The 26,219-nt window shown below is 35.6% G+C and overlaps 1 protein-coding gene, 1 non-coding gene and 1 pseudogene across 5 annotated transcripts in view; 2 read left to right on the forward strand and 1 right to left on the reverse strand.

The window, feature by feature from the left end:
* ZMYM2 (zinc finger MYM-type containing 2) overlaps nt 1-26,219 on the reverse strand; it is a 106,078-nt gene that overhangs the window by 45,351 nt on the left and 34,508 nt on the right. For 2 of the 4 annotated variants that reach the window (XM_023517226.1, XM_023517227.1), the window contains 4 exons: nt 21,680-21,965; nt 19,586-19,751; nt 18,961-19,173; nt 5,734-5,805 (listed from right to left, as the gene is read on the reverse strand). In XM_023517226.1, coding sequence (XP_023372994.1) covers nt 5,734-5,805; nt 18,961-19,173; nt 19,586-19,751; nt 21,680-21,965 — 737 coding nt within the window. Of the gene's footprint in view, nt 1-5,733; nt 5,806-18,542; nt 18,822-18,960; nt 19,174-19,585; nt 19,752-21,679; nt 21,966-26,219 lie in introns of those variants that run through there. The other 2 variants (XM_023517229.1, XM_023517228.1) reach the window with 2 other exon arrangements.
* LOC111727450 lies at nt 397-503 on the forward strand. Its single transcript, XR_002775011.1, has one exon. It is a non-coding gene; the product is annotated as a U6 spliceosomal RNA (small nuclear RNA).
* Nucleotides 11,830-14,348, forward strand: LOC105887702 (annotated as a pseudogene).

Consider the following 26,219-nt stretch of genomic DNA (forward strand, 5'->3'; position numbering starts at 1 on the left):
GACCAGATAATCACAGTTAAAAATCAACCACAGGAAAAAGCAAACCTACAAGTGCAACTTTTCTGAGTGCAACTTGTTGTGAGTGCTTGCAGAAGTTGTCTTAATCAAGTCATATCAAATATCACAAATCATGCTGCAAAATAATTGTATCTGTCTTTTCTACCAGATGTTGGAATTATTTAACTCCACCTTCATACCCAAGAGCATGTAGTACATTATGAAAATACAAGAAAGCCTCAAAACGTTACACGGATGGGTGAGTAAAGAGATGTCAGGGAAGATGATATGCAGTTCAAAAGTACCACATGAAATGGATAAACTGTATGGAAAAATTTCACCAACACCACAGGATTTCAGAAAATGAAGCTAATAAATTGAAGATAAGAGTAACAACAAGTGCTCACTTTGGCAGCACATACACTAAAATTGGAACAATACAGAGAAGATTAGCTTGGCCTCTGAGCAAAGATGACACAGAAATTCATGAAGTATGCACTGTATTTTTAATTCACAGTCAAGATGTGGAATCAACCCAAGTGCCCATCAACACAGGATGGATTAATAAACTGTAGTACATGTACACCATGGAACACTATCCAGCTATAAAAAAGATAGAAGACTTTACATCTTTTGTATGTAACTGTAGAATATTCTCCTTAGTAAAGTTATCACAAGAATGGAAAAGCAAGTATCCAATGTACTCAATACTAATATGAAACCTATAGACTAATGAATATATACCCACAGAAAAGAAAAACAGAATTAAACTCATGTTTCAGGGAGGGAAAAAAAGGAGGGAGGTCAGTTAGCTCTCACCTAATGGGCATGAAGTAAGGGTATACAGCACATCTTCTAGAGCAGCGGTTCTCAACTTGTGGGTCATGACTCCTTTGGACTATATTAAAGGTTTGCGGCATTAGGAAGGTTGAGAACCACTGTCTAGAAGGACACAACCACAACTTGAACTCTACCTAACAAACGCAGACAATGTAACCTAATTGTACCCTCATATTAATCTGAAGTTAATAAAAAAAGAAACCAAAATAATTATAATCAACACCAAAAAAAGGAGGGGAAGAAGACAACTTGTTGCAACAAACAATAAGTATGAGAAAACATAACTGTTTATGTGTCAGGAATGTAATATTATTTCTCATACTATTAAAAATAATTCCACTGGGCAAGGTAGCTTATAATCCTAGCACTCTGGGAGGCCCAGGCAGGAGGATTCCTTGAGCTCAGGAGTTTAAGACCAGCCTAAGCAAGACCCCATGTCTACTAAAAATAGAAAAATTAGCCAGGTATCATGGCAGGCACCTATAAACCCAGCTACTAGGGAGTCTGAGGGAAGAGGATCACTTAAAACCAGGTGTTTGAGGTTGTTGTGAGCTAGGCTGACACCAAGGCATTTCAGCCTGAGGCAATAGAGACTTTTTTTTTTTCAAAAAAAAAAAAAAATTCAGGTTACCTATTATGTATTTACGCAAATGTTGCCTAAAGGAAGCCCTAGATTTTACTCTTCAAAGTGAAAAACCAACTCATTTTTCATCTCTGCTAGGTCCCAAAAAGAAATAGTTATCAATAGTAAAACGATAACAAAAAGAACAAATGACTATAAACATTAGATCTAATTATGAGTCTACAACAGTACAAAGACAATACAGGAGAAATGTTCTAGTTTCTTCTGTTCCTCAGATCTACTTGATGACTTAAATTTTTATACTGGAAAAAGGGAAAAAGAAAATAGATCAATAAGATAATGGAAGGCTGGGTGCAGTGGCTCACGCCTATATTCCTAGCACCTTGGGAGGCCGAAACAGGTGGATTGCTTGAGCGCATGAGCTCAAGATCAGCGTAGCAAGCAAGACCTTGTATGTTTAAAAAAAAAAAAAAAAAAAAAAATTAGCCAGGCGCTATGGCAGACATGGCGGACTCCTGTAGTCCCAGCCTTTCAGGACACTGAAGTAAGAAAATCACTTGAGCCCAGGAGTTTGAGGTTGCTGTGAGCTATGATGCCACAGCACTCTACCCAGGGTGACAAAGTAAAACCATCTCCAAAAAAAAAGATAATGGAAGATTAAAAAATGTTTAAAACCTGGAAACTGCGATACAAATTATACTAAAAATTATTTAAGACACCTGCCATTGTGTTGCAGGTTTAAAGAAACAAATCAACCAGACATATGTATGAGGTCTCAAGGTATTAGCACCTACAAGTAATTCTTTTACTAACATAAATGAAGCCTCACCACCTACACCAACTCTTGAATTTGATTTTAATTATAAACATTCTTTAAGATGACAAAGTTGAACATGTGATTCTGACACTGATTTTACTGGCAGAATGATTAAATATTAATAGTTTTAAGATATCAAGTAGACAAGGAGCTAGGCAACTGATGCACACTGACAAATACTTTCATCTGAAGAGAATGAAAAAGTAGTATCAGAAAGACTCACTGAGATTATTTCAACACCACCACTTTCATAGCTACCACTGATTCAAACACCAAAGGACTTATTTAATGAAAGTTATTAGCAAAAAGGGAGATAGAATTTCATGCCATCTTTCCTCAGCTTCATATGTATTAAAAATAACCACTTAAATTCCATACAGCCTTTGAATGCATATTATTAATATACATTTAGTGATGTAAATGAAAAAAATTAAATGGAGTAAGTTCAGAATTTATTCTCTTTTCAGGCATGGGTAAAATTAAACCTACATACATCTCTGGTCAAAAAAGATGAGAAGAGAACCAACTGAAATAAGATACTGGTAAAGTTAAAGGTAGGTACAATAGGGAAGTTTATGGTAAATGGTCATTTTCAGTTGATTCATTTAAAAGATATACTTTATATTTTAATTTTAACCAATTTTATATGAATATGAAAATTAACCTTCACATGATTTGATGCATTTAATTAACATTTTGAGAATGGCCTGTCCTTACATGCCAAAAATGTCCAAAGCACAGAACTAGCAAAGAATCCTAAGAGGAAGTGCTAATCAAACCTCAATAGTGATATAATATTGTGCTATTTGTTAAGATTGAGAGATAAATTGAATTAAAAATTATACTTCAGTTATTCGATAAAACCCTGAAATTATCTTTGTGTTCCAAGATTTGTTTGTACAGAGAAAAAAAGTCAAAAAACGTATTCACCATCATGTTTTAATTTTTTCTACTACTATACCATTTATATATATTTTACTTTTTCTTTAAACATAAATATTCTACTTTTGGAATTTAACAAATTTTTCTAATTGACAATGGATGCTAAAAATTGTGAGTAAAAAGTCTAAAGAGACTTTTTATATTTATTTTATAAATGAGAGACTATTAATATTTATACAGTACCAAATAAAAACTTACACAAATATAGAGGGAAAAATATCAACTTCACCCTAGAGAAACCTGACAGACATTTTTTTAATCAAGTTAACACACATCAATGAGACGCAGACGTCATGTGTCTCCTGATGTGCACAAAGAAGGACACAGTATCACTTGTTAGGTATTCACACCAAAAATGCATTACCTTAATCTAATCCTGAAAAAATACTACACACACACAAATTACAGGACACGCTACAAAACAGTCTATGTTCAAAAATATCAAGGTCATAAAAGACAAAAGAAAAACTGAGGAACATCTCTAGATTAAAGTCCCCAAGCAACAGGGACTAGGTTGAACCTTTAACAACTAGAAAACTAAAGATACAAAGCAACGGTTTTCAAACCTTGAGCACAAGGTAGTAGAGGACTGTATACCTGAGAAAAGGAAACAAACCGTGTGAGCCCTAGAGACACCAAAGCTTCCTGCCTGGAAGGCAGTTGTTAGGGAAGCTACCAGAGCCTATTTGTTTCACTGAATTGAGGAAACAGATGGGAGTTCAGGGCAGCTAGAATTTGGGAAGCAGAGTACTCAAGATGAGGCAACTGCACAAAACAAAGCTCTGGGTATCTACAGAGAAGTATTCATTGTCAGTCTTTGGCTAAGAACCAGTCTGTGCAAACATAAAGAAACCACCTGAAGTCAGAGAAAGAACCACAGAAAAGCATGAGGCCAACCAATTCACAAAGCAAACACATGGCTGGGAGTTTTCTGTGTTGCTACCTGGTCAAGAATGAGAAAATCCTGTAATACAGAAGACATTCAGGTGGGATAGTCAGAAGGTATTATTACCACAGTAGTGGGGATAAATGAACCCTAGGCTTATGTGCTCTACCAAAGGCTATTTAAAAAACTTAAAAGCAAGCCTCACAAGTATACAAATAAAAATAATTCCAAGTAATTTGACAGTATACCAGAACAAAGTCCAAATCAAAATCCAGTAACCAACAATGAGGAATTCACAGTATTTTTTTTAAAAAATTACTAGACATTTTGAAAAATAGCATGAAAATATGATCCATTACCAAGAAGGAAAAAAAAGTTCAAACTACAGAAATAGACTTAGACGTGACAGATATGAAAATAGCACACAAGAACATACAGTAGAACCTCCATAGCTGACCATCTTACTAAGTTGACCTAATCTTCACAGACTGACAGGCACCATATGTACTCAGTGCAAGTTCCTTATGTTAACCATCTCTGTATGCTGACCAGTTTGTTACAGTCCTTTGGATGGTCAACTTACAGAGGTTCTAGTATATTCTGTTATTATTTAAAAGCTAGGAGAAGAAAACAAGAACATATTCGGCAAGTAATATAAGATATAAAAAAGAGACAGCTAGGAGCAACGGCATGCACTTGTAACCAGCTACTCAGAAGGCTGAGGCAGATTTCTTGAGCCAAGGAACTCCAGACTAGCCTGGGCAACATGGCAAGAACTCATTTCAAAAAAACAAATGAACAAAAACCCTCAAATTTAACTCTGAGGAACTAAAAACAGAACATCTGAGATGAAAAATACCCTATATGATATTAACAGTGGATTAGAGAAGATCAATGAACTTAGAAACTCTTCTCAATGAAGCATAGAAGGGAAAAAAAAGACTAGGGGTAAAAAACAATAGATAGAAACTTAGTGACTATGAGACAATAGCAGGAAGTCTACTAAATCTACAGTTGGGATCTCAAAAGAAGAGAGGAAAAGGACAAAAAAAACTTAAAGAAATAACGGCCTATGATCACAAATTGAAGAAGAAACAAGAAATCATTTTTTTTAATTTGCTATGAGAGATATAAATATATAAAATTTGAGTAAGATCCAAAGATTAACCTGGTAAGTTTATTGATGTAAGTATCTTTACAGAGATTCACTGCACTACAGTGAAAATTATTCCTAATTGCATACATTGTTATTCATATACTAATTTATTCATCTGGATTAACAAGATATAAACTTGAAATTTTTTCAAAAGACAGGATTTTGGAGGTTTTTTTTTTCCCCAAAGTTTCAGGCGGGCACAGAAGGAAGGGATTTTTACATCCCATAATTAACTGCTTACTGTGTACAAGCTACTGTGTACTAAAAAATTATATTTGAAAATAATTTTCTAGGATTATAAATCTTTGAAGGCAAATGAGCATATCACAAGAAAATTCAATGAAATTAGAAAGTCTACATCTTGGAGACAAAGAAAACATTCATCATCTGAAATATAAATTCAGAAAATTTAATGCACTTCAAACTGCACAAAACTTTTCAGATACATATTAAAGATTGCAGCAGTGCATGAAAATGTAAAGGCCTGAAACCCTATCTGCATTCCTGCTTACCTCAGGCTGCATTAAGAAAGAGTCCTGCATGTGATCTCGAACCTCCTTCAGGAAGCTTGGATGGCTACCTACCTAAAAAAGATTTTAAAAGACTTTATAAATACACAAAAAAAGGCTACTAGATTGAAAGGTAAATGAACAGTATGTAAAAGTTGTTTCTCAAATATGTATTGTGATTTACAAACTCATTCTTACTTTAAAAAAGGCCCATCTGTCACGTCCCCACTGCTTTTGACTAATTTACAGAAGAAGAGCAAATCTTAGAAAAAATCTTAGAAAAAAAAGTGATGATAAAACAATAATATAATAATAAGGAGGTAAGGAATTAAAGATAGATACTTGGATTTGACTCTTAACTGAGAAAAATCACTTATTTCTTTTAGATGGCTTAGTAAATTCTAAGATCTCTTTAAAACCTTTTATGCTAATCAGCACTAACAATGAAATCTCAGAGCTTTCTAAATTAAGAGATTTGCATATTACACAATTACGATTTTCACAACCTGCAAAATGGGTTGTTTGGGAAATTCTTTTTAAAGTACATATGACATTGTCCAAGCATATAATACAAATTTACATCCTTATTCCTTTCAGAAATGTTTTAAAAGGTATGCTTCCCACTTTATGTGAAAGTCAAAACACTATGCAAGAAGAGGAAAACTACTGAAAGGAAAGGGGTAAGCATTATATTGTCTCCACTGCCAGGATCCTGATTATTTATTACATTAATATATTCCAGAAACTGAACAATGAGGACACAGATAAATGACAAACGCAGTCAAGTTAAATATTAGTGAAAAAGGTCAAAGTGAGGGAAATAAGTAAGGATCACACATCAATTCTAGTTCTCAGGCTGCAGAAAAAGAAAACATTCACTAGAGCATCTCATGTAGAGGATCCATGTACGTCTGACTGAGTCCTTTTATCAGTAAAAAGGTATGCGTGGACTCCCACCTATTTACTAATGAATTAAAAACATACAGTATGTGATTTATAAAACATGCAAATAATTTTAAAGAATGAAAGTTGAATCACTATTTTAAGTTCATTTTTACTTTATTTAATGACAATACAAGGAACATTTTCTATCTCCACTTATAGTAGAATCACTTGGTGTCAGGGGGAGCAGTAACAAGGAACTCCCACCCTCCTCAGTCAGAGTGGTATCACCCAAAGCCCAAAAAGGAGACAGAACTCCCCAAACCACTCAGTAATAATAAGGAACTCCTCCTCATTCTGTGGTTGTGCAAAGGCTGGACCACCTTTGGTCCACCTATCTCCACCTGGCAATAATGAAGTAGAGGCTTCCTTCTCTTTCAAGAAAAGAGTGCCAAATGAAACCAGCTAAAACAAGAGTTTACGTAAGATCCACTGACACGTAATGTACACAGTATGCTCAAATTTCAATTAAAAAAAATCACTTATACCAAAAGCAGGAAAACTATGATTTAAATAAGGACAATCAATAGATGCCAAAACTGAAATGACAGAGAAGTTAGAATTTCCTCACAAAGATTTTAAAGTAGTCTTCATGAAAATGCTCCAAGAACCAATATAAATGCACTTAAAAACAAATGAAAAAATGAAACTCTCAGCCAAGAAACAGAAGATACAAAGAAGAATCAAATGAAAATTCATAAACTGGAAGATTAATAAAAATTATCCAATCTGAACAACAAAGAGAACAGACTAGGGGAGAAGGGGAACAGTGCCTCAAGGATCTATAGAACTATAACAAAAAATGTAGCATGTATCATAGGAGTCCTAGAGAAAAAGGAAAAAGAGGGTTAGAATACTGTCTAAAATACCTCAAAAATTAGGCAAAAAAGATTAGATAAAAGATTAGCAATACCTAGAAAGGATAAAGCCAACTAGGAAACTAGAACTTCCACCCCACCAACAACCACTGCCTCCTCATCCCAGAACCTTTACCAACAACTACCAGTGAAGAGTAAACTTGAAATTATAGAGCTTAGTATAGAGTCTGAGGAGCCTAACAAGAAGAGGGGGGAAAAAAAAAGGACCAAAAATCTAAGGGGCCTATGGGACAAGAACAAGTAGAGAGTTCCAGAAGAAGAAAAGATAGAGGCAGAAAGATTATTTGAAAAAAACGATGGCTGAAAACTCCCCAAATTTGATAGTCTACAAATCTAGTAAGTGCAACAAATTACAAGTAGAATAAACTCATAGAAAACACAGTAAGACACATTATCATCAAAATGTTGAAAGACAAAGAGAATTTTTAAAGAAGCAAGAGAGAAATAACTCAGTACAAGAAATCCTCAGTAAGATTAACTACCAATTTCAACAAAAGAAACCATGGAGGTCAAAAGGCATTTAACATTTAAAATTATGAAAGGGAAAAAATAAAGTTTCAAACAAGATGACTATATCCAACAAAACACTATCATCCAAAAATAAAGATATATACGCAAATAAACAAAGGCTGAAGGAGTTTATCACTCTACAAGAAATGCTAAAGGTAGTCAAAAGGTTTTTATTGAAATGAAAGGGCACCCAAATATTCAGTAAACATAAAGGCAAATATAAAATACAATATTATTGTATTTTTTGGCTTGTAAGTCTGCTTTTTATTTCCTATATGATTTTAAAGACCAATAACATGCATAACAAAAAGTATATACTGTGTTATTAGAAATACAATATTAAAGATGGCAACAAAGAGGGCAGGGATATATAAAAACAGAGTTTTTAAAAGAATTAATTTGTTAATAATTCATATTACGTTGAGTTGTAGGATTGTTAAACGCAATGTCCCCATGGTAACTGCAAATATCTAAAAATTACACACAGAGGAAAATAAGATGAGAATTAAAATAATTCCCTACAATCAATTAAGCACAAAAGAAAGTAGTAATGGGTTATAAAAATCAGACATACAGAAAACAATTAGAAAAATGGCAAAAATAAATCCTTCCCTATGGGTAATTATTTATTTTAGAGACAGGGTCTTACTCTATCATCCAGGCTAGAGTGCAGGGGCACAGTCATAGCTTACTATCCCTCAAATTCCTGGGCTCAAGCAATACTCTCACCTATGCACATCACCATATCCAGCTATTAATTATTTTAAATGTAAATGGATTAAATTACCTAATCAAGAGGCAGAGATTGGCAGAATAGGAAAAGAAAAGATCCAATTATATACTGTCTACAACAGATTCATTTTACATCCAAAGGTACAAATAGGTCAAAAATTCAAGTATGGAAAAAGATATTCCATGCAAATAGTAGCTAACTAAGAGAGAGTTAAGTATAATGTAAATATTCCAAAATCTGCAAAAAATTCAAAATCTGAAAACATTTCTAGGCCCAAGCTTTTCAAATAAGAAATACTCAACCTATGTCTGGCAAAAGATTAATATCCTGCATATATACATTAACTCCTACAACTCAAGAACAAAAAAGTATAAATGGGTACAAAAGAAAAGTTAGTGTTCTATAGCACAGTAGAGTGAATATAGTTAACACATGCTCAAAGAGCTAGGACAGGGGCTCAGTGCCTGTAGCACAGTGGTTACGGTGCCAAACACATACACCTGGTGGGTTCTAACCCAGCCTGGGCCAGCTAAACAATCACAACAAAAAAATAGCCGGGCATTGTGGTAGGCACCTATAGTTCCAGCTACTTGGGAAGCTGATCGCTTAAGCCCAAGACTTTGAGGTTGCTGTAAGCTGTGATGCCAGAGCACTCTACCAAGGGCAACATACTGGGACTCTGTCTCAAATAAAAATAAAAATAAAAATAAAAAACAAGGAGAGGATTTTGAATGTTCTTGACACAGATGTTTGAGGTAATGAAATCCTAATTACCCTGATTTGACCTTTACACATTATATATACATGTGCCAAAATATCAATCTCTTCCCTATAAATATGTATAATTATGTGTCAACCAAAATTAGAGAAACAAGAACAAAAGTAAAAACAACCAAATTTAAAAACCAGCAAAAGATTTGAATAGATATTTCTCCGAAGAAGATATTCAAATGGCCAATAAGCACATGAACAACTGTTCAACATTATTAGTCCTTAGGGAAATACAAATCAAAACCAGAGATACTACTAGAATGACTTCAATAAAAAATGTTTAAAAAACAGAAAATAACAAGTGTTGGCAAGATGCAGAGAAAATAGAAGCGTTGTGCATTGCTGGTGGAAACATAAAATGGCACAGTTGTTGTGGAAAATAGCTTGACAATTACTCAAACAGTTAAACAAAAAATTGCCCTATAACCCAGCAATTCCACTCCTAGCTTCATACCCACCAGATTGGAAAACAAGGAAATTGTATCAACAGATTGATACTTATACACCAATATTCATTGCAGCATTATTCACAATAGCCCAAAATAGAAACAATACAGTATCCATCACATAGATCATGAGCTGATAAAATGTGATATCCAAGTACAATAATGATCATGGCTGCAGCACGGATGAAACTGAAAACACTGTGCTAAGTAAAATATGCCAGACACAAGAGGAGAAATATTATGTAATTCTACTTGTATGAATTATCTAGCATATGCAAACTCATAGAGACAGAAAGTAGATTAGAAGTTATCAAGAACTGAGAACAGGAGGTAGTTGGGAGTTTTTATAAATGTTATGGAGCTTCTGTTTGGAATCATGAAAAGAATTGGGGAAGAGATAGTGGTCACACAATACTGCAAATATAATTAATCTCACTTAATTGCACACTTAAAAATTTTTTAATTGCAAATTTTATGTTTTATCACAGTTTTCTTAAAACTTGTAAGTTATTCCTCCCCCCCCCCTTTAATGCCCTGGAATTGTTTAAGTAGCATTTAATTGTCTATATTTGGTGGAGTTACCCTGTGAAAATATCTGGGCCTGGTTCCTATTATGGGGTAGTTCTTTGATAAATATCTTTATTTCTTCTATGGAAATTGGTCTACTTAATTTTATCTGCTCTGAAGTCAATCATAGAAAATTACTCAATCTAGGGTCAATTTTTTTATATAAGGTTGTACAAATTAATCCCTGACTGACTTTTATTAATTTCCTATTTTGATGCTTACATCTACCTCATACTTTAATTTTTGTGTATTTTACTGATTGAATTAGCTACTGTATTTTTTCTTTTTCAAAGATGTTGTTTTTTCAAAGACGTGGCATTTTGAATTATTTTATTTTACTTACTTTATTTATTTATAACAGATAGCATCTTCCATGGAATACCTAGGCTCAAGCAATCTTTCAGCCTTAGCCTCCAAGTAGCTAGGACTATGGGTGCTCAACCACGACACCAGGCTAATCTTTTGTTAAGTGTTTTATAGAGATGGAATCTTACTATCCTGCTCAATCTGGTCTCAAACTCTTGACCTCAGGCAATCCTCATCCCAAAGTGCTGGAATTACAGATATAAGGTCACCACACTCAGGATCTAAATTATTTTAGTACTATTTTTATTTCTTAATACATTAATTTTTACTTTTTTTTTTTTCTTCTCGTTTCAGTTTTTCTTTTTCCAGCTTTCTGAGTTGAATATTTAAGTCATTTATTTTCATTTTTACTGGTTTAAGTATATAAGGATATTACATTTTCCTCTGGACATGTTTATAAAGCAAGTAAACTATTTTAAATTGCACATGAACTTTGTGGACATCCTGGTAACCAGATAACAATGGTATCTTAAAGAACGTACCAAAAAAGGAAACCACAGGTCAATGTCACCTGTAAATATCAGTGGAAAAGTACTAAAGTTTCAATCATCAGAATGTATGCCCATTTTTAAAAAATGATACGGTACAATTTATTCTAGAAATATAAAGATGGATCAGTGGATTATTAAATCCATTAATATACCACCACCACCCTTATCCTCCAGAGATAAGTTCCAAGACCCCCAATGGATGTCTGAAACCACAGATACTTAACTATAAATAAAGTTTAATTTATAAATTAGGCATAGGAACAGATTAACAGCAATAATAATAAAATTGAACTATAACAATATGCTGCAATAAAAATTATATTAATGTTGTCTCTCAAAATAGCTTATTATACTATACTCACCTATTTAGGGTACAGAGGTTGTCCACAGGTAACTGAAATCATGGAAAGCAAATCCCTGGATAAGGGGGAAATGCTGTATGTTTCATACATTAATAGGTTAAGGAGGAAAAAAAAACTACATAATCTCCTCTAAAAACAATGAAAAGACCTACAAAACGCAATACTCATTTCTGATAAAACACTTAAAACAGAAATCAAGAAATACTTCTGAGGAGGCCTGGGATGCAGGCCCTCAGGCTTTGCTGGCTGAGCAATCCAGTGAGTTCCAAGACCAGTACTCGCCAACAGAGACAAGGTCCCCAGTGATTCCTGATACAGAAATGGCTTCCACCTTCAACCTCAGAGAATATAAACTGTCTAAACAAGAATTAAGAAGGACACCAATGGTCACCTGGTTTGAGTGGTTGAGAAGGGGAGCCCAGCAGAGAAGGCTGACCTCCAGGTCACAGACAGAGTTCTTAGGATCAATGGTGTTTTCATGGACAAGGAGGAACAAATGCAGGTTGTGGATCTGGTCAGAAAGAGTGGGAATTCAGTCAATTTACTAGTCTGGATGGGGATTCCTATGAGAAAGCAATGAAAATGCAGATGGACTTAAAAGAGTTGGGTCAAAGTCAGAAGGAGCAAGGTTTGAATGATAAGAAACTGTCTCTTGTGACTAATGGGTGAGTGGAGACTTGGACCCAGCGACAGCTCTGCTACCTAGTGAAGGAGGGGAACAGCTATGGATTCTCTCTGAAGACCATCTAAGGTAAAAAGGGGGTATACCTTACCAATATCACACCTCAAGATGTGGCCATGAAAGCTGGGTGCCGTCTGATGACCACCTGATTGAAGTGAATGGGGAGTATGTAGAAGATGCCAGCCATGAGGAAGTAGTTGAGAAGGTTAAGTCGGGAACCCATGTCAACTTTCTGCTGGTGGACAAAGAAACTGACAAGCACCACAGTGAGCAGAAGATACAATTCAAAAGAGAAACAGCCAGTTTGAAACTGTTACCCCACTAGCCCAGACTTGTGAAGATGAAGGGAAGCAATGGCTATGATTTCTACCTGAGGGTGGGCCTAGAACAGAAAAGACATAGAATCTGGAAGTCCAGCAGAGGAGGCTGGCTTAAAGAACAATGACCTGGTAATTGCTGTCAATGGCAAATCTGTGGAAACTCTGAATCATGACAGTGTTGTAGAAATCATCAGGAAGGGTGGAGATCATACTTCACTACTGGTAGTAGCGAAAGAGGCGACAACATATATAACCCAGCTCATTTTTTTCCCATTTCTCTACCATCAAAGTCAAGAACTGCTTAATGGCTCTGTCAAGGAGGATCCAGCTCCTGGTCCTGTTTCTCAGGAGGCCTCAAGTCCAGATACTACAGAGGAAGAAGATCCTAACTCTAAACTCTGCAGGCTGGTTAAAGGTAAAAATGGTGGCTCAGTGCCTATGGCTCAAGTGGTTAAGGCGCCAGCCACATACACCTATGGTGGTGGGTTCGAATCCAGCCCGGGCCCACCAAAACAACGACGGCTGCAACCAAAAAATAGCTGGGCACTGTGGTGGGCGCCCGTGGTCCCAGCTACTTGGGAGGCTGAGGCAGGAGACTCGCTTGAGCCCAGGAGTTGGAGGTTGCTGTGAGCTGTGATGCCACAGCACTCTACCCAGGGGGATAGCTTGAGGCTCTGTCTCAAAAAAAAAAAAGGTAAAAATGGCTATGGCTTTCACTTTGATGCCACTGGGGATGTGCCAGGCTCATTTGTCAAAGAGGTGCAAAAGGACAGCCCTGCTGACCTGGCTGGGCTGGAAGATGAGGACATCATCATTGAAGTAAACGGGATGAATATGATGAATGAACACTATAAAAGGGTGATGAACAGAATCCAAAGCAGTGGGAAGAATGTCACACTGTTAAGTGTGTGGAAAGAAGGCTTATGATTATTTTTGAGTTAAGAAAATCCCTATTGTCTCCTCCATGGCCGAGCCAATGGATGCCCCCCTACCCTGATTCCAAAGAAGGAACATTAGTGGCACCAGAGCATGACTTGCACATGGTGAAAGATGGAGCACACAGCACAGCCTTACACTCTTATTCCAATTCTGAAGATACAGAGATGTGAAGAGAACAAATAATGGCTTTAGCTGATAGCCATTTCTGGGTATTTAGACAAGGAATGAGTTGCCACCTGGTTTACTGTCAGAGGAAAAAACTTCTTTGGAAACCATTCATCATGTGTGATTGTCTTCTGTTATTTCTTAGGGGTGGGTGGCTGTTGCAGATGGCTTCTTTATGGTAAAATTAGGAAGAGCTAAGGCAGGAGCCAGATTCTTTTCTTATGATCTCTTCCAGGGTTCAACTCTACATTTCTCTGTATGATGAAGGTCCTTGAATATCAAAGATGATTTGCAAATCTGTTTATGTGAGAGCTGCTAATTAAAGTATCTGAGCAGATAAGGCTCTTAAAATTATGCTTTTGTAACAACGTTGTGGTCGCTAGAATAAATTTCACTAAAAATGCAAAAAAAGAATACTTCTTTAATAATGATGACATATATAGACCTCGACCCTAAGGCTAGCATGTAATTTAACAAGGAAATACTAACAACATTCCTGCTGAAACAAGAATAAAATATCCACTATCTCTATTATTTAAAATTATATTATAGTTATCATGAGATACCATCAGGCAAGAGAAAACAATGAGAATGAGAATTGGAAAGGGAGACTTAAACATTCTCTATTTGCAGATGATATGATGGTAAATCCAACTAATCTAGGACAGTGGTTCTCAACCTTTCTAATGCCATGACCTTTAATTCAGTTCCTATGGGCCATGACCCACAGGCTAAGAACCACTGATCTAGGACAATCAACTAATAAGGACTCAATTACATTGAAGATATGCCGTATTTAAAACCAATAAAAATATATATATATGTGCTCACGAACCCAAAATAATGAAAGAATTCATTTTAAATGGCCACAAAAGGCCAGGTGCAGTGGCTCACACCTGTAATCCTAGCACTCTGGGAGGCCGAGGTGGATGAATTACTTGAGCTCATGAGTGTGAGACCAGCCTGAGCAAAAAAGTGAGATCCCATCTCTACTACTAATAGAAAAACTGAGGCAAGAGGATCACTTGAGCCCAAGAGTTGGAGGTTTCTGTGAGCTATGATGCTCTACCCAGGGCAATAGCTTGAAAGTGTCTCAGAAAAAAAAAATGCCAAATTATTTATAAGCAAGCAAGAGCACTGATTCAACGAGTGGATTCTTTATGTATTTAAGAGGATTTCAGTAAAGAATAGAAATGGGAGGAATTAGCCAGATAACTTTATTCTTAAATTAATATACAAATGAAAAAAATAGCTAGTAAACCCTGAGAAAGAATAGCCTTACTCTATCACATATTAAAACACACAATGAAATGTCAATTATTAAAACAATGCAGAAAGAACACATGACAAGTTCTGATAAAACAGAAAAGGCTAAGAAGGCTCAAAAAATACACTTAAATTTTAAATATGAATTCTTATGGGTTGAATGTGACATCTTAAATCCCTGAGCAAAAGGTTAATTTTTAATGAATGATTTTCAAAAAAGAACAGTTATTTACAAGCAGATAAAATTTGCTCCACAATGGAAACATATACCAGAATAAACTGTAGACAGAGTAAAGATTTAAAGATTAAAATGAATACTTATAAATATTAGAAGAAAATATGGAAAGTACTCATTACAACCTGGAAAGGAGAAAAGCTAGGAGGCAAAAACCAGAAGCAATAAAACTATTAAAGTGGACTATATATTAAAATCAAAAACTTTACATGACCAAAAAGCAACAGTAACACTATAAGCAACGAATCACAGTTATGCACAATAACAAGGATGACTTCATGACACAATAAAGCCATTTATATAAAGTTTATAAGCAAGTCACAAGTCAAAATATGATGTCTGAGGCTTGGCACCCACAACTCAGTGGTTAGGGCACCAGCCACATGCACTGGGGCTGCGGGGTTCAAACCTGGCCCGGGCCAGCTAAACAGCGACAACAACCAAAAAATAGACGGCACTATAGTGGGTTCCTGTAGTTCCACCTACTTGGGAGGCTGAGGCAAGAGAATCATTTAAGCTCAAGAGTTTGAGGTTGTTGCGAGCTGTGACGTCACGCAGCACTCTACCAAAGGGTGACATAGTAAGACTCTGTCTCAAAAAAAAAAGGATATCTGAAGTCAAAATAGTGGTTATCTTTGAGAAAGTAGGAGATAGCAATTAGAACAGAGCAAAAGAAGCTAATGGAAAACAGGTTTGTTCAGTTTCTTGAACTAGGTTCTTAAAATCTCAAGATGAAAGGCACAGATTTTATCTTTATAATAACACTGAGATAAGGATTAATATTTTCCCAACTTCATAGATGCTAAAAAGCAGACACAAGGAGGTTAAGTAATTTGCCCAGAGCACACAGTGGATAACTTCTGGGCCATTACTTTAACCCCGGCCACCTAACCCTAAAGCCAGAATTCTTAACAAGCCACCTAGGCATCAGAAAATAACAAATATGGGCGGCACCTGTGGCTCAGTGGGTAGAGCACGGGCCCCATATACTGAGGGTGGCGGGTTCAAACTCACCCCGGCAAAACTGCAACAAAAATAAAAAAAATAGCCGGGTGTTGTGGTGAGCACCTGTAGTCCCAGCTACGCAGGAGGCTGAGGCAAAATAATCACCTAAGCCCAAGAGCTAGAGGTGTCACCGTGGTGATAAAGTGAGACTCTTGTATCAAAAAAAAAAGAAAGAAAGAAAAAGAAAATAACCAATACGACATCAGCAACAACATCAAACAATATGATTAGTCTTGAGGATTATAAATAATTTAACCCTTTCCATTACTATAATCCTTCCTTATCTACAAGAATTTGAAGTATGTCACCCCAACATCAACCTTATGAAGGCAAGAACTATGTCTTCTTTACTGCTCACTATCTTACATCCTGTGCAACTAGCACAGTGCCTGGAACACAGTACTTGGTATGTAAATAATTGTTTTGTGAACAAGTTACAGATTCATTTTGTACATTAAATGTTTAGTCTAATGGGAAAAAAATTAAGATCAAAGCCCAAACAGAAAAATTAATATAAGATATAAACAAACAGTTCACATAAAAGGAAAGACAGCTTTGAAACAAGAAAATCTGCTCATTATCATTCCTAATGAAAGGGATACAAATTAAAATTACACTGAGATACCATTTTCACCAATTAAAATGAAGTGTTAATATTCTCTGTTAGTGAGACTATAGGAAAACAGAAATTTCCCCTATTGCAGAAGGAAATACTAACTGGTAGGACTCAAAAGATGGGAATTTAATGATATATAAAAAACAAACATACACTTAAGTTTAGCCAAGCAATCTCGTTTATCAGAATTCACCTTTAAGTCATAGTTCCACAAATACCCCAAGTAAAGCAGATGCAAGTTTATTCACTATCCATTATTTGTAACAGTCACGAAAAACAAACTAAACAAACTGCTGTATAGACCTGTGTGGATTCATACACGGTCAGCCATCAGCTCTTGGGGAATGAGGGGGAGTGTCAGTATTTGCAGCCTTCACTGCAAAAATACTCCTCCTATGGCTATTTCAAGATATAGACATGGAAGTAAACGTGTAATTGGAACAAGATGCACAGGCGCACATCATTCATAATATAGAGCATTTCTAACACACAAATATAATGTGTATATAACTTTAAGAATACAGATAATATTGAAATGTAGTAAAATAATTAGAAGTAATGAGTTGAGTATTTATTACCTTTAATGTCCCCTCCAAATCAATATCTTAAAGCCCTAAATTCTAATACATTTGGAGACAGGTCCTCTAGGGAAATAATTAAGGTCATAGGGGTTGGGCTCTAATCCAACAGGACTGGTGTCCTTGTAAGAGGAGGAGATCTCTCTCTCATTTTCCCATTTGTACAAAGAGGCAGAAGAAGGCTATGTGAGGATGTAGGAAGAGGCAGCTGCCTCTAAGTTAGGAAGAAGCTTCACCAGAAATCAATCCTGATAGAACCTTGATCTTGGACTTCTAGCCTCCAATCTATGAGAATATAAACTTCTATTGTTTAAGCCACCCAATCTGTGGTATTTTGTTATGGCAATTACAATAGACTAATACACATAGAACTTATCTATAAGTTTCTATCATTTAATTTTTAACAATGGATCTCTTTAATAACCACTTCACCAAATTCCTCAAAATTTAAACTATACAGCCATAAAAAAAAGAATAAAGGTCTACATACTCAGAGAGTTAGGGAATGATTTCCAAATATATTGTTAAGTGGAAAATGCAAGACGTAGAACAATACACACTATATACTGCCCTTTGTATAAAAAAAAAGTGAACTAATAACAAATTATATATTTATTTAATTTTTTTTAAAAAAAGGAAACACATAAAACAGTAAGAATTAAAAAGTGATAGTTAGAAATGAAGTATAAGAACCAAGAGAAAACAGCAATCAGAGTTAACGTCTATGAGTATCTTTTAACATACATTTTATTTTTGAGCCACATGTATAAATTCAAAAATAAACTAAATCAAAATGACCTTAAAACTGAAATTAACCTTAAAATTCATTTATAAACAAGACAACCATTTCTAAGCTAAGCTTTAACAGTTTGAAAAATCATATTTGAAACCTTCCTTCAACTTCTAAAAAGAAGAAAATTCAAAAGAGTAATTATTCTGGTAGCATTTACTGTGTAAAATCGTAAGTTTATTTCCAATAATCTACATATATATTTGTTCCTCACTTTACTGTGGGGTTGCATCCCAACAAACTTTTAAGTTAGAAGTATCCTAAGTCAAAAGTACATTTTAAGACCCATTTAAATTCAGGATAGTTTATGGGGACTTAATCCCATCATAATTAGGGGAACACACTGAATGGGTGTTCCTTTTGCACCGCTGTAAAGTTGAGCCAAATCAGGGATCATCTGTATTTCAGAATTCACTTGAGGTAGGTCATCTACAAGATATGACGACGATAATGGAATTAAACAAGATTTCAAGATAAATCTGGTTAATAAATACTGTTTAGAGTATAATTATAGCGCTTTCAAAACATATTCTAAAAAATAGGCAGTTTTGATTAGAACATGAATTACCTGTTTGTATTCGCTGACACAACTTTGGCAGCAAAATCTCTTCTGCTGACCATCAATCACCACAACATTATTCCCAGCACCTTTACTGGGCAAGTACTCTCCGCACTGTTCACAGCAGTTCATTACTAGACCGTTGGCCATTCTGTATCTATTAAAGCAGTGGTCACTGCACAATTTATGAGTCATATTTTTAAAGCTAACTTCATGGCGAATCTAAAAGAAAAAGAATAAACAAAATATTAAAAAACAAATCAGTCTGATATAGGTGGTCCAACAGACAAAAAAATGCCTCAGTTTGACTGTATTAAACATTTGCGGCATTAAGAAGGTTGAGAACCACTGGACTTTAAACAAACATACTACTAGACAAAAGTCAACCACAATAATATGGTTTTTGTCTGTGAGTGCTCCCAACCTCAAGGGGGAAAAATGGCATTTAATATAACAATTTTCCTAAATTATCCTACCTACAGGAGAATAGGATTACTTAATAGATATGTAGGTGATAGTTTTCATTTTTAAAGAAATATATGCTGATAAGGAGTCTGTAAGTTAAGAGCTGTTAAATAAAGTTTAAAATATTCCTATCAGTTAGAACTATGTGATAAAGTACAAAAATACAAACCTCCGTTAGTTTACCACAGATTGTACATCTTGATTTATTTAGAGCTCCTTTAGTAGGATTCTGTTTGTCTTCATAGAGAGACAAACAAGATGTACTACAGAATTCCTGGAAGGACTCACTTGAATCCACTTGAGCAACAATGGTTCCTTTCATTGTGGTTATATCTCTGAAAAATAAAGAGGTACAAGTAAACTTCCATTTAAACAAAATCAAACATAATAGTAGTAAATGACAATTTTCATTTCTACAGATTGAGCCTGAAAATCAAACACCATTTTGGGGTCACTTTTATTATTTAGAAACTGTGGACAATAAAATATGGACTCCTAGAAAAAAGACTAAGAAGCAAAAGTATTTAATATTATTTGCCACCACCTAACCTATCTTCAAATTCAGTAAAAAACATTTCAGATACTAGAAACATTTAAAAAAAAACTATTACTAATTATATGAAATACAACAGGCACGGTGGCACCCATAATCCTAGCACTCTGGGAGTACAGGCAGGTGGACTGCTTGAGCTCAGGAGTTCAAGACCAGCCTTAGCAAGAGTAAGACCCCCACCCACCCACCCAAATCCCTAAGAACAGTCAGGCGCTGTGCCTGGAGCCTGTAGTACCAGGTACGTGGGAGGCTGAGGCAAAAGGATCACTTGGGCCCAAGAGTTTGAAGTTGCTGTGAGCCATAATTCTTTTTTTTTGGAGACAGAGCCTTAAGCTGTCGCCCTGGGTAGGATGCCATGGCATTAACAACTCACAGCAACCTCCAATTTCTGGGCTTAAGCTATTCCCTGGCCTCAGCCTCCCAAGTAGCTGGGACTTCAGGTGCCCACCACAACACCTGGCTATTTTTTGGTTGCAGTTGTCATTGTTGTTTGGCAGGCCAGGGCCAGATTCGAACCCATCAGCTCTGGTGTATGTGGCTGGCACCTTAGCTGCTTGAGCTACAGTCGCCAAGCCAGAGCTATAATTCTTAACTCTATGGCACTCTGCCAAGGGCAAAACAAAGTGGAGATTCTATTTTGAAAAAAAAAACAAAAACCCTAATTATATGGAATTAATGTCAAAGACTAATTTACTGAAGTATAAATCTATAATAATACCTATTTAATAACCCTCCCCCAGGTAAAGAGAAAACATCAGATATCCAAGTCACAATAGGGTATCTGTTCTAAAGGAGTAACTGAACTTAAAACATCTCCCACTTACCTTACCCACAAAATAACCTCAATGATCATTCTACATTGGCTCTCCAACTATAATTAGAGATCTCAGTACGTGATAATATTGATGACCTTCAAAGTTTTCTTTTAATTCTAAATTTCAAGATTGAACTTGGCAACTGTAAAGCACTTTAAAAACTGTAATAATTGATTCAATATTTGAATTAAACATGTGCAAAACACTAAGCCCTTCTTAGAGTTCTAAGATCTAAATATGGCTTCACAGACTTGGATAATCCAAGATATGGTACAGAAAGTACACCTAGTTTGACCTTACATATAATATACCACATTGCAGCTATTTTTAACTAATGAAGTCAGACCTAAAAAATGGCTAGAGAGAAGATCCTTCCCATCTTTCCAAAGCTGTCAAAAAACTGGTATATGATTCTTGAAGGAATATTTCTTATCACTTAATAATGTTCAAAACAAACATATGTAATACAAAGATTGGCCAATTTTAAATAATGTCAAGCTGAGGATAGTATAAAAGTTGACTTATTTTAATACAGTATTAGTCATATAAAAACTGCTTAACATTTTTATCTGACTAGAACTAAATTTTTCCAATAACTATGCATTCTTACAAATAAAAAGTGTCTAACTAGAGATTACAGACAAAATTAATTACAGCAGCTATGTTAATCAACCCAAAGTCTATCCAAACAGGAAACCTGCTATCTTTAAGCCACCTGGAGTAGATAAAGGAATGTCCAAAACCATTACAAATTTGAGTTTGGCTTCAGGATTCAAACTAGCTTACCAACTTTTAAAATATACTAATTCATCTCCATAACTCTTATTAAAAATCTTTAGAATTTTATACCACCAATGTTCAACTTTGCAGAATGATGCTCAAAGGTAAACCTTACTTTTTACACATAACACAGAGTTTCTTTGGAGCAGGCTTATGAGAGAAGGAAGAAAGGCAGGTAGTAGAACAAAAGAGGTGAGCTGATCCTTTCCGTTGATAAGCTGTCTGTCCCTTCTGTAAAGGTTTTTTGCAGTTTGCACAAGTAACTTTAACTGGTTTAGTGGGTTGCTGTTGGGCAGAAGGCTGGAAAATCTGTTTAGGAAGTGAGGCCACTGGTGATAAAGAATCCACCCCTGGTTGCTTCTGATTACGGGGAAATGAGGCTGACTGGGAGATCCAAGAATCTTAAAGACAAAATGCACAAGAAAGAGTAATTAAAAAGGTGTTTACACACATTGAAATTTATATCAGAGAAATAGTTTAAAATTTTCCATTTTGTACAAGTTTGAGATGTTAATGAAGCAACAATACAGCAGAGGCATATAAAGGTATAGCACAAGCTTTAGAGTAAGAATGTCTGTCATCATAATAACATATCATTATTCCTGAATACTCTGTTATTTACTGTTAGCAAATTTTAATTTCTCTCACCACAAAAAAATAAGTATGGAAGATAAAGCATATGCTAATTAGCTCAATTCAGTCACTCCATAATGTATACATCTTTCAAAACAGTTTGTTGTGTGTGTGTATATATATAATTTTTGACATTTTTAAAAAATTAACTTTAAAAAATAGAGTGTCTGGTTTACGTTTCAGCTAGCTTTATCACTTAACAAGACTGGAAAGCTACTTAAACTCTGCCTCACTCTGCTCTCAACTGGAAATGGCACCAACCTCCTACAAATGGTAAATATTAAATGAGATAATATATGCAATAAACCAGAGGGATAGTACATAGGAACCATTAAATATCAGTCTCTAGTTGTTAAGCAATAAATATTCATGTATTTATAGAACATTAGTTTCAGCAAGGAACACATATATCAACATAAAAGTAAAATAAAATCTTAGCTGACTAGAACCTTTGACAAATGTAACACAAACCTGAAAGTTTATACGTAATTATTTCTAAAACATCTTTTTAAGAACAGATTTTCCAAATACATATATGTTTAGTTTCTTAGCCTATAAATATAGCACATAATTCACAGAAGATTATGGGAGTTAAGCCAATGTACACAAGTATACCACCTTCAGACACTGCAGGTTCAGTTCCAGACCAGAGTAATAAAGCTTTATATCACAATAAAGTCACAATTTTTTTTGTTTCTAGTGCATTTAAGAATTATGTTTATACCATACTGTAGTCTATTAAATGAACGATAGCATTGTCTTTTTTAAAAAATTTACATACATTAATTTAAAAATACTTTATTGCGAAAAAATGTTAACAGTCATCAGAGACTTCAGAAAGTCGTAATCTTTTTTTTTTGGCCGGGGCTGGGTTTTAACCCGCCACCTCCGGCATATGGGGCATGCATCCTACTCCTTTGAGCCACAGGCACTGCCTAAAAGTTGTAATCTTTTTTTTGGGAGAGTCCTTCCTCAATGTTGACTGTGGCTGATTGAGCAGCATAGTGGTTGGGAGGATTCTTACAACTTCTCAAAATAAGACAAGTTTGCCCACTGATGGACTCTTCCTTTCATGAAAGATTACTCTTTTAATAATAGCATTTTACTCCCAGTATAGCTTCTTTCAAAATTGGAATTAATCCTCTCAAACCCTACCACTGCTTGATCAACTAAGTTTATGTAATATTCTAAATCCTTTGTTGTCATTTCAATACTGTTCACAGCATCTTCACTAATAATACATTCCACCTGCAGAAACCGTTTTCTTTGCTCATCCATAAGAAATCAACATTTAAGTTTTATCATGAGACTGCAGTAATCCAATCACATCTTTGGAGACTCCACTTCTAATTCTAGGTCTCCTGCTACACCACATTGGCAAGTGAAGTCTTGAACACCTCTCCCCAAGTCATCTGTGAGAGTTGGAATCAACTTCTTCCAAATTCCTGTTAATGTTATTTTGATCCCCTCCCATGAGTCAGAAATTTTCTTAATAGCATCTACAAAGGTGAATCCTTTCCAAAAGGTTTTCAATTTACTTTGCCCAGATCCCTTACAGAAATCACTCTAAATGATAGCTATCACATTATGACATGTGTATCTTAAATAGTAAGACTTAAAAGTCAAAATGACTCCTTAATCCACAGGCTGCAGAACCAATGCTATGTTAGCAAGCATAAAAGCAACATGTTTCTCTTTGTACATCTCCATCAGAGCTATGAGGTATACTGTCAATGAGCAGTAATATTCTTTATTTTGAGACAGAGCCTCAAGCTATCCCCCTGGGAAGAGTGCCGTGGCTTCACAGCTCACAGCAACCTCCAACTCCCAGGCTCAAGCAAGTCTCCTGCCTCAGCCTCCCAAGTAGCGGGGACCACAGGCACCCGCCACAACGCCCAGCTATTTTTGGGTTGCAGCCGTCATTGTTGTTTGGTGGGTCCAGGCTGGATTCGAACCCGCCACCTTAGGTGTATGTGGCTGGCGCCTTAGCCACTTGAGCCACAGGCGCTGAGCCAATGAGCAGTAATATTCTAAAAGTACTCTTTTTTGCTGAGCAGTAGGTCTCAACAATGGACTTTAAATATTTAGTAAACTATCCTGTAAACAAATGTGCTGTTGTCCAAGCTTTGCCATTCCATTTCTAAAACACAGGTAGAGTACATTTGGCCAAATTCTTAAGGGCCCTAGGATTTTTGAGATGTTATATGAACACTGGCTTCAACTTAAAATCACCAGCTACATGAGTCCTGATAAGATGATTTGAAGCTTTGAAACCAGGCATTGACTTCTCCCCTCAAGCTATGGAAGCCCTAGATAGCTTCTTCTGATAGAAGGCTGTTTCATATACATTGAGAATCTATTGTATAGCGTAGATACCTTCATCAATTACCTTAGCTACATCTTCTGGATAACTGACTGCAGCTTTCACATCAGCGCTTGCTGCTTCAACTTGCACTTTTATAGAGGTAGCCTCTTTTCATCAACCTCATGAACCAACCTCTGCTAAATTTTCTTTAGCAACTTCCTCACCTCTCTCAGCCTTCATAGAATTGAAGAGAACTGGAGTTGCTCTAGATTTGGCTTTGACTTAGGGAAAAGTTGTGATTGATTTGATCTTCTATCCAGAGCACTCAAACTTTCTCTGTATCAGCAATAAGGCTGTTTCACTTTCTTACCACTTCTGTGTTCACTGGAGTAGCATTTTTAATTTCCTTTAACAACCTTTCCTTTGCATTCACAACTTCGCTAAATGTTTGGCCCATGAGGCCTAGCTTTCAGCCTGTCTCAGCTTTAGATATGCCTTCTTCAATGAAGTTGTTTCTAGTTTTTCATTTCAAGTGAATAACATGTAATTCTGCGGCTTAATTTCAATATTGCTATTGTTTTGGGTAATAGGGAGGCCCCAGGAGCAGGACAAAGATTGAAAAATGGCTTATCAATGGAGCAGTCAGAACACACACAATTAAGTTCAACTCTTATATGGGTGGAGTTTTCTAAGATCAAAGACAATCTATCATAGATCACCGTTACAGATATGATAATAATGAAAAGGTATGAAATATTGTGAGAATTAGCAAGAGACATGAAGTGAGCACATGCTGTTGGAAAATGGCACAGATAGACTTGCTCAACTCAAGGTTGCCACCAGCTCAATTTGTATAAAATACAGTTATCTGTGAAGTGCAATAAAACACAGTATGATAAAAGAAGTTATGCCTATACTAATCCAACATCAAATTACTCTACCACTGCAAAGATTCAGCACAGCACAGCACTGAGGTATATGTAACTTAACTATTAATACCCAAGTGCAATACTATGATTCTTTAGTACTCGCAGGAAGTTTCTTGCCTGTTGGATGAGTTCCTGTTCCACAGGTCTCTCAGGACTCTATCAATACCTATAATGTGTCTTCATTTTGAAAGTCTCAAGCTACCACTTCTAACTTCTATTAACTTTAGTCGCTTATAAATTTTTTTCCTTTCAAGTTTCTCCTCAATCTTGACCTTCTATACATAAAAGGTGCCCTTCTATGGGAAAGACAAATATGACAGAGCTCATGGAAAATTCCTTACTACCAAATTCTTTTTCTTTTTTTTTTTATTAAATTATAGATGTGTACATTAATGTAATCATGGGGTACATTGTGCTGGTTTTATAGGACAATTTCTTGGTTCTGATTCACTCCATCAACCTAAAGGTTTCAAAGGGCTTACATGCACTCACTGCTATTCAGATTTTACTTGATACTGTAATGCCTCTCAATTATTATTATTATTTTTTTTGGCAAAGGCTGGGTTTGAACCCACCACCTCTGGCATATGGGGCCAGCACCCTACTCCTTTAAGCCACAGGTGCCACCCAATGTCTCTCAATTATTAAAAAAAATACTTTACAGGATACATCCTGTTATCTTGCTATCTGGATCAGTTTTAACAAACAGGTAAAAATACTAAAGAAAGAAAAATCACTAAAAGTCCTAGGAATCTCATCTCATAAAACAAACAATTAGGCTTGAATGT

This window comes from Otolemur garnettii, unplaced genomic scaffold (assembly GCF_000181295.1).
Source record: "Otolemur garnettii isolate 467f Iridium unplaced genomic scaffold, OtoGar3 scaffold00106, whole genome shotgun sequence".
Lineage (NCBI taxonomy): Eukaryota > Metazoa > Chordata > Mammalia > Primates > Galagidae > Otolemur > Otolemur garnettii.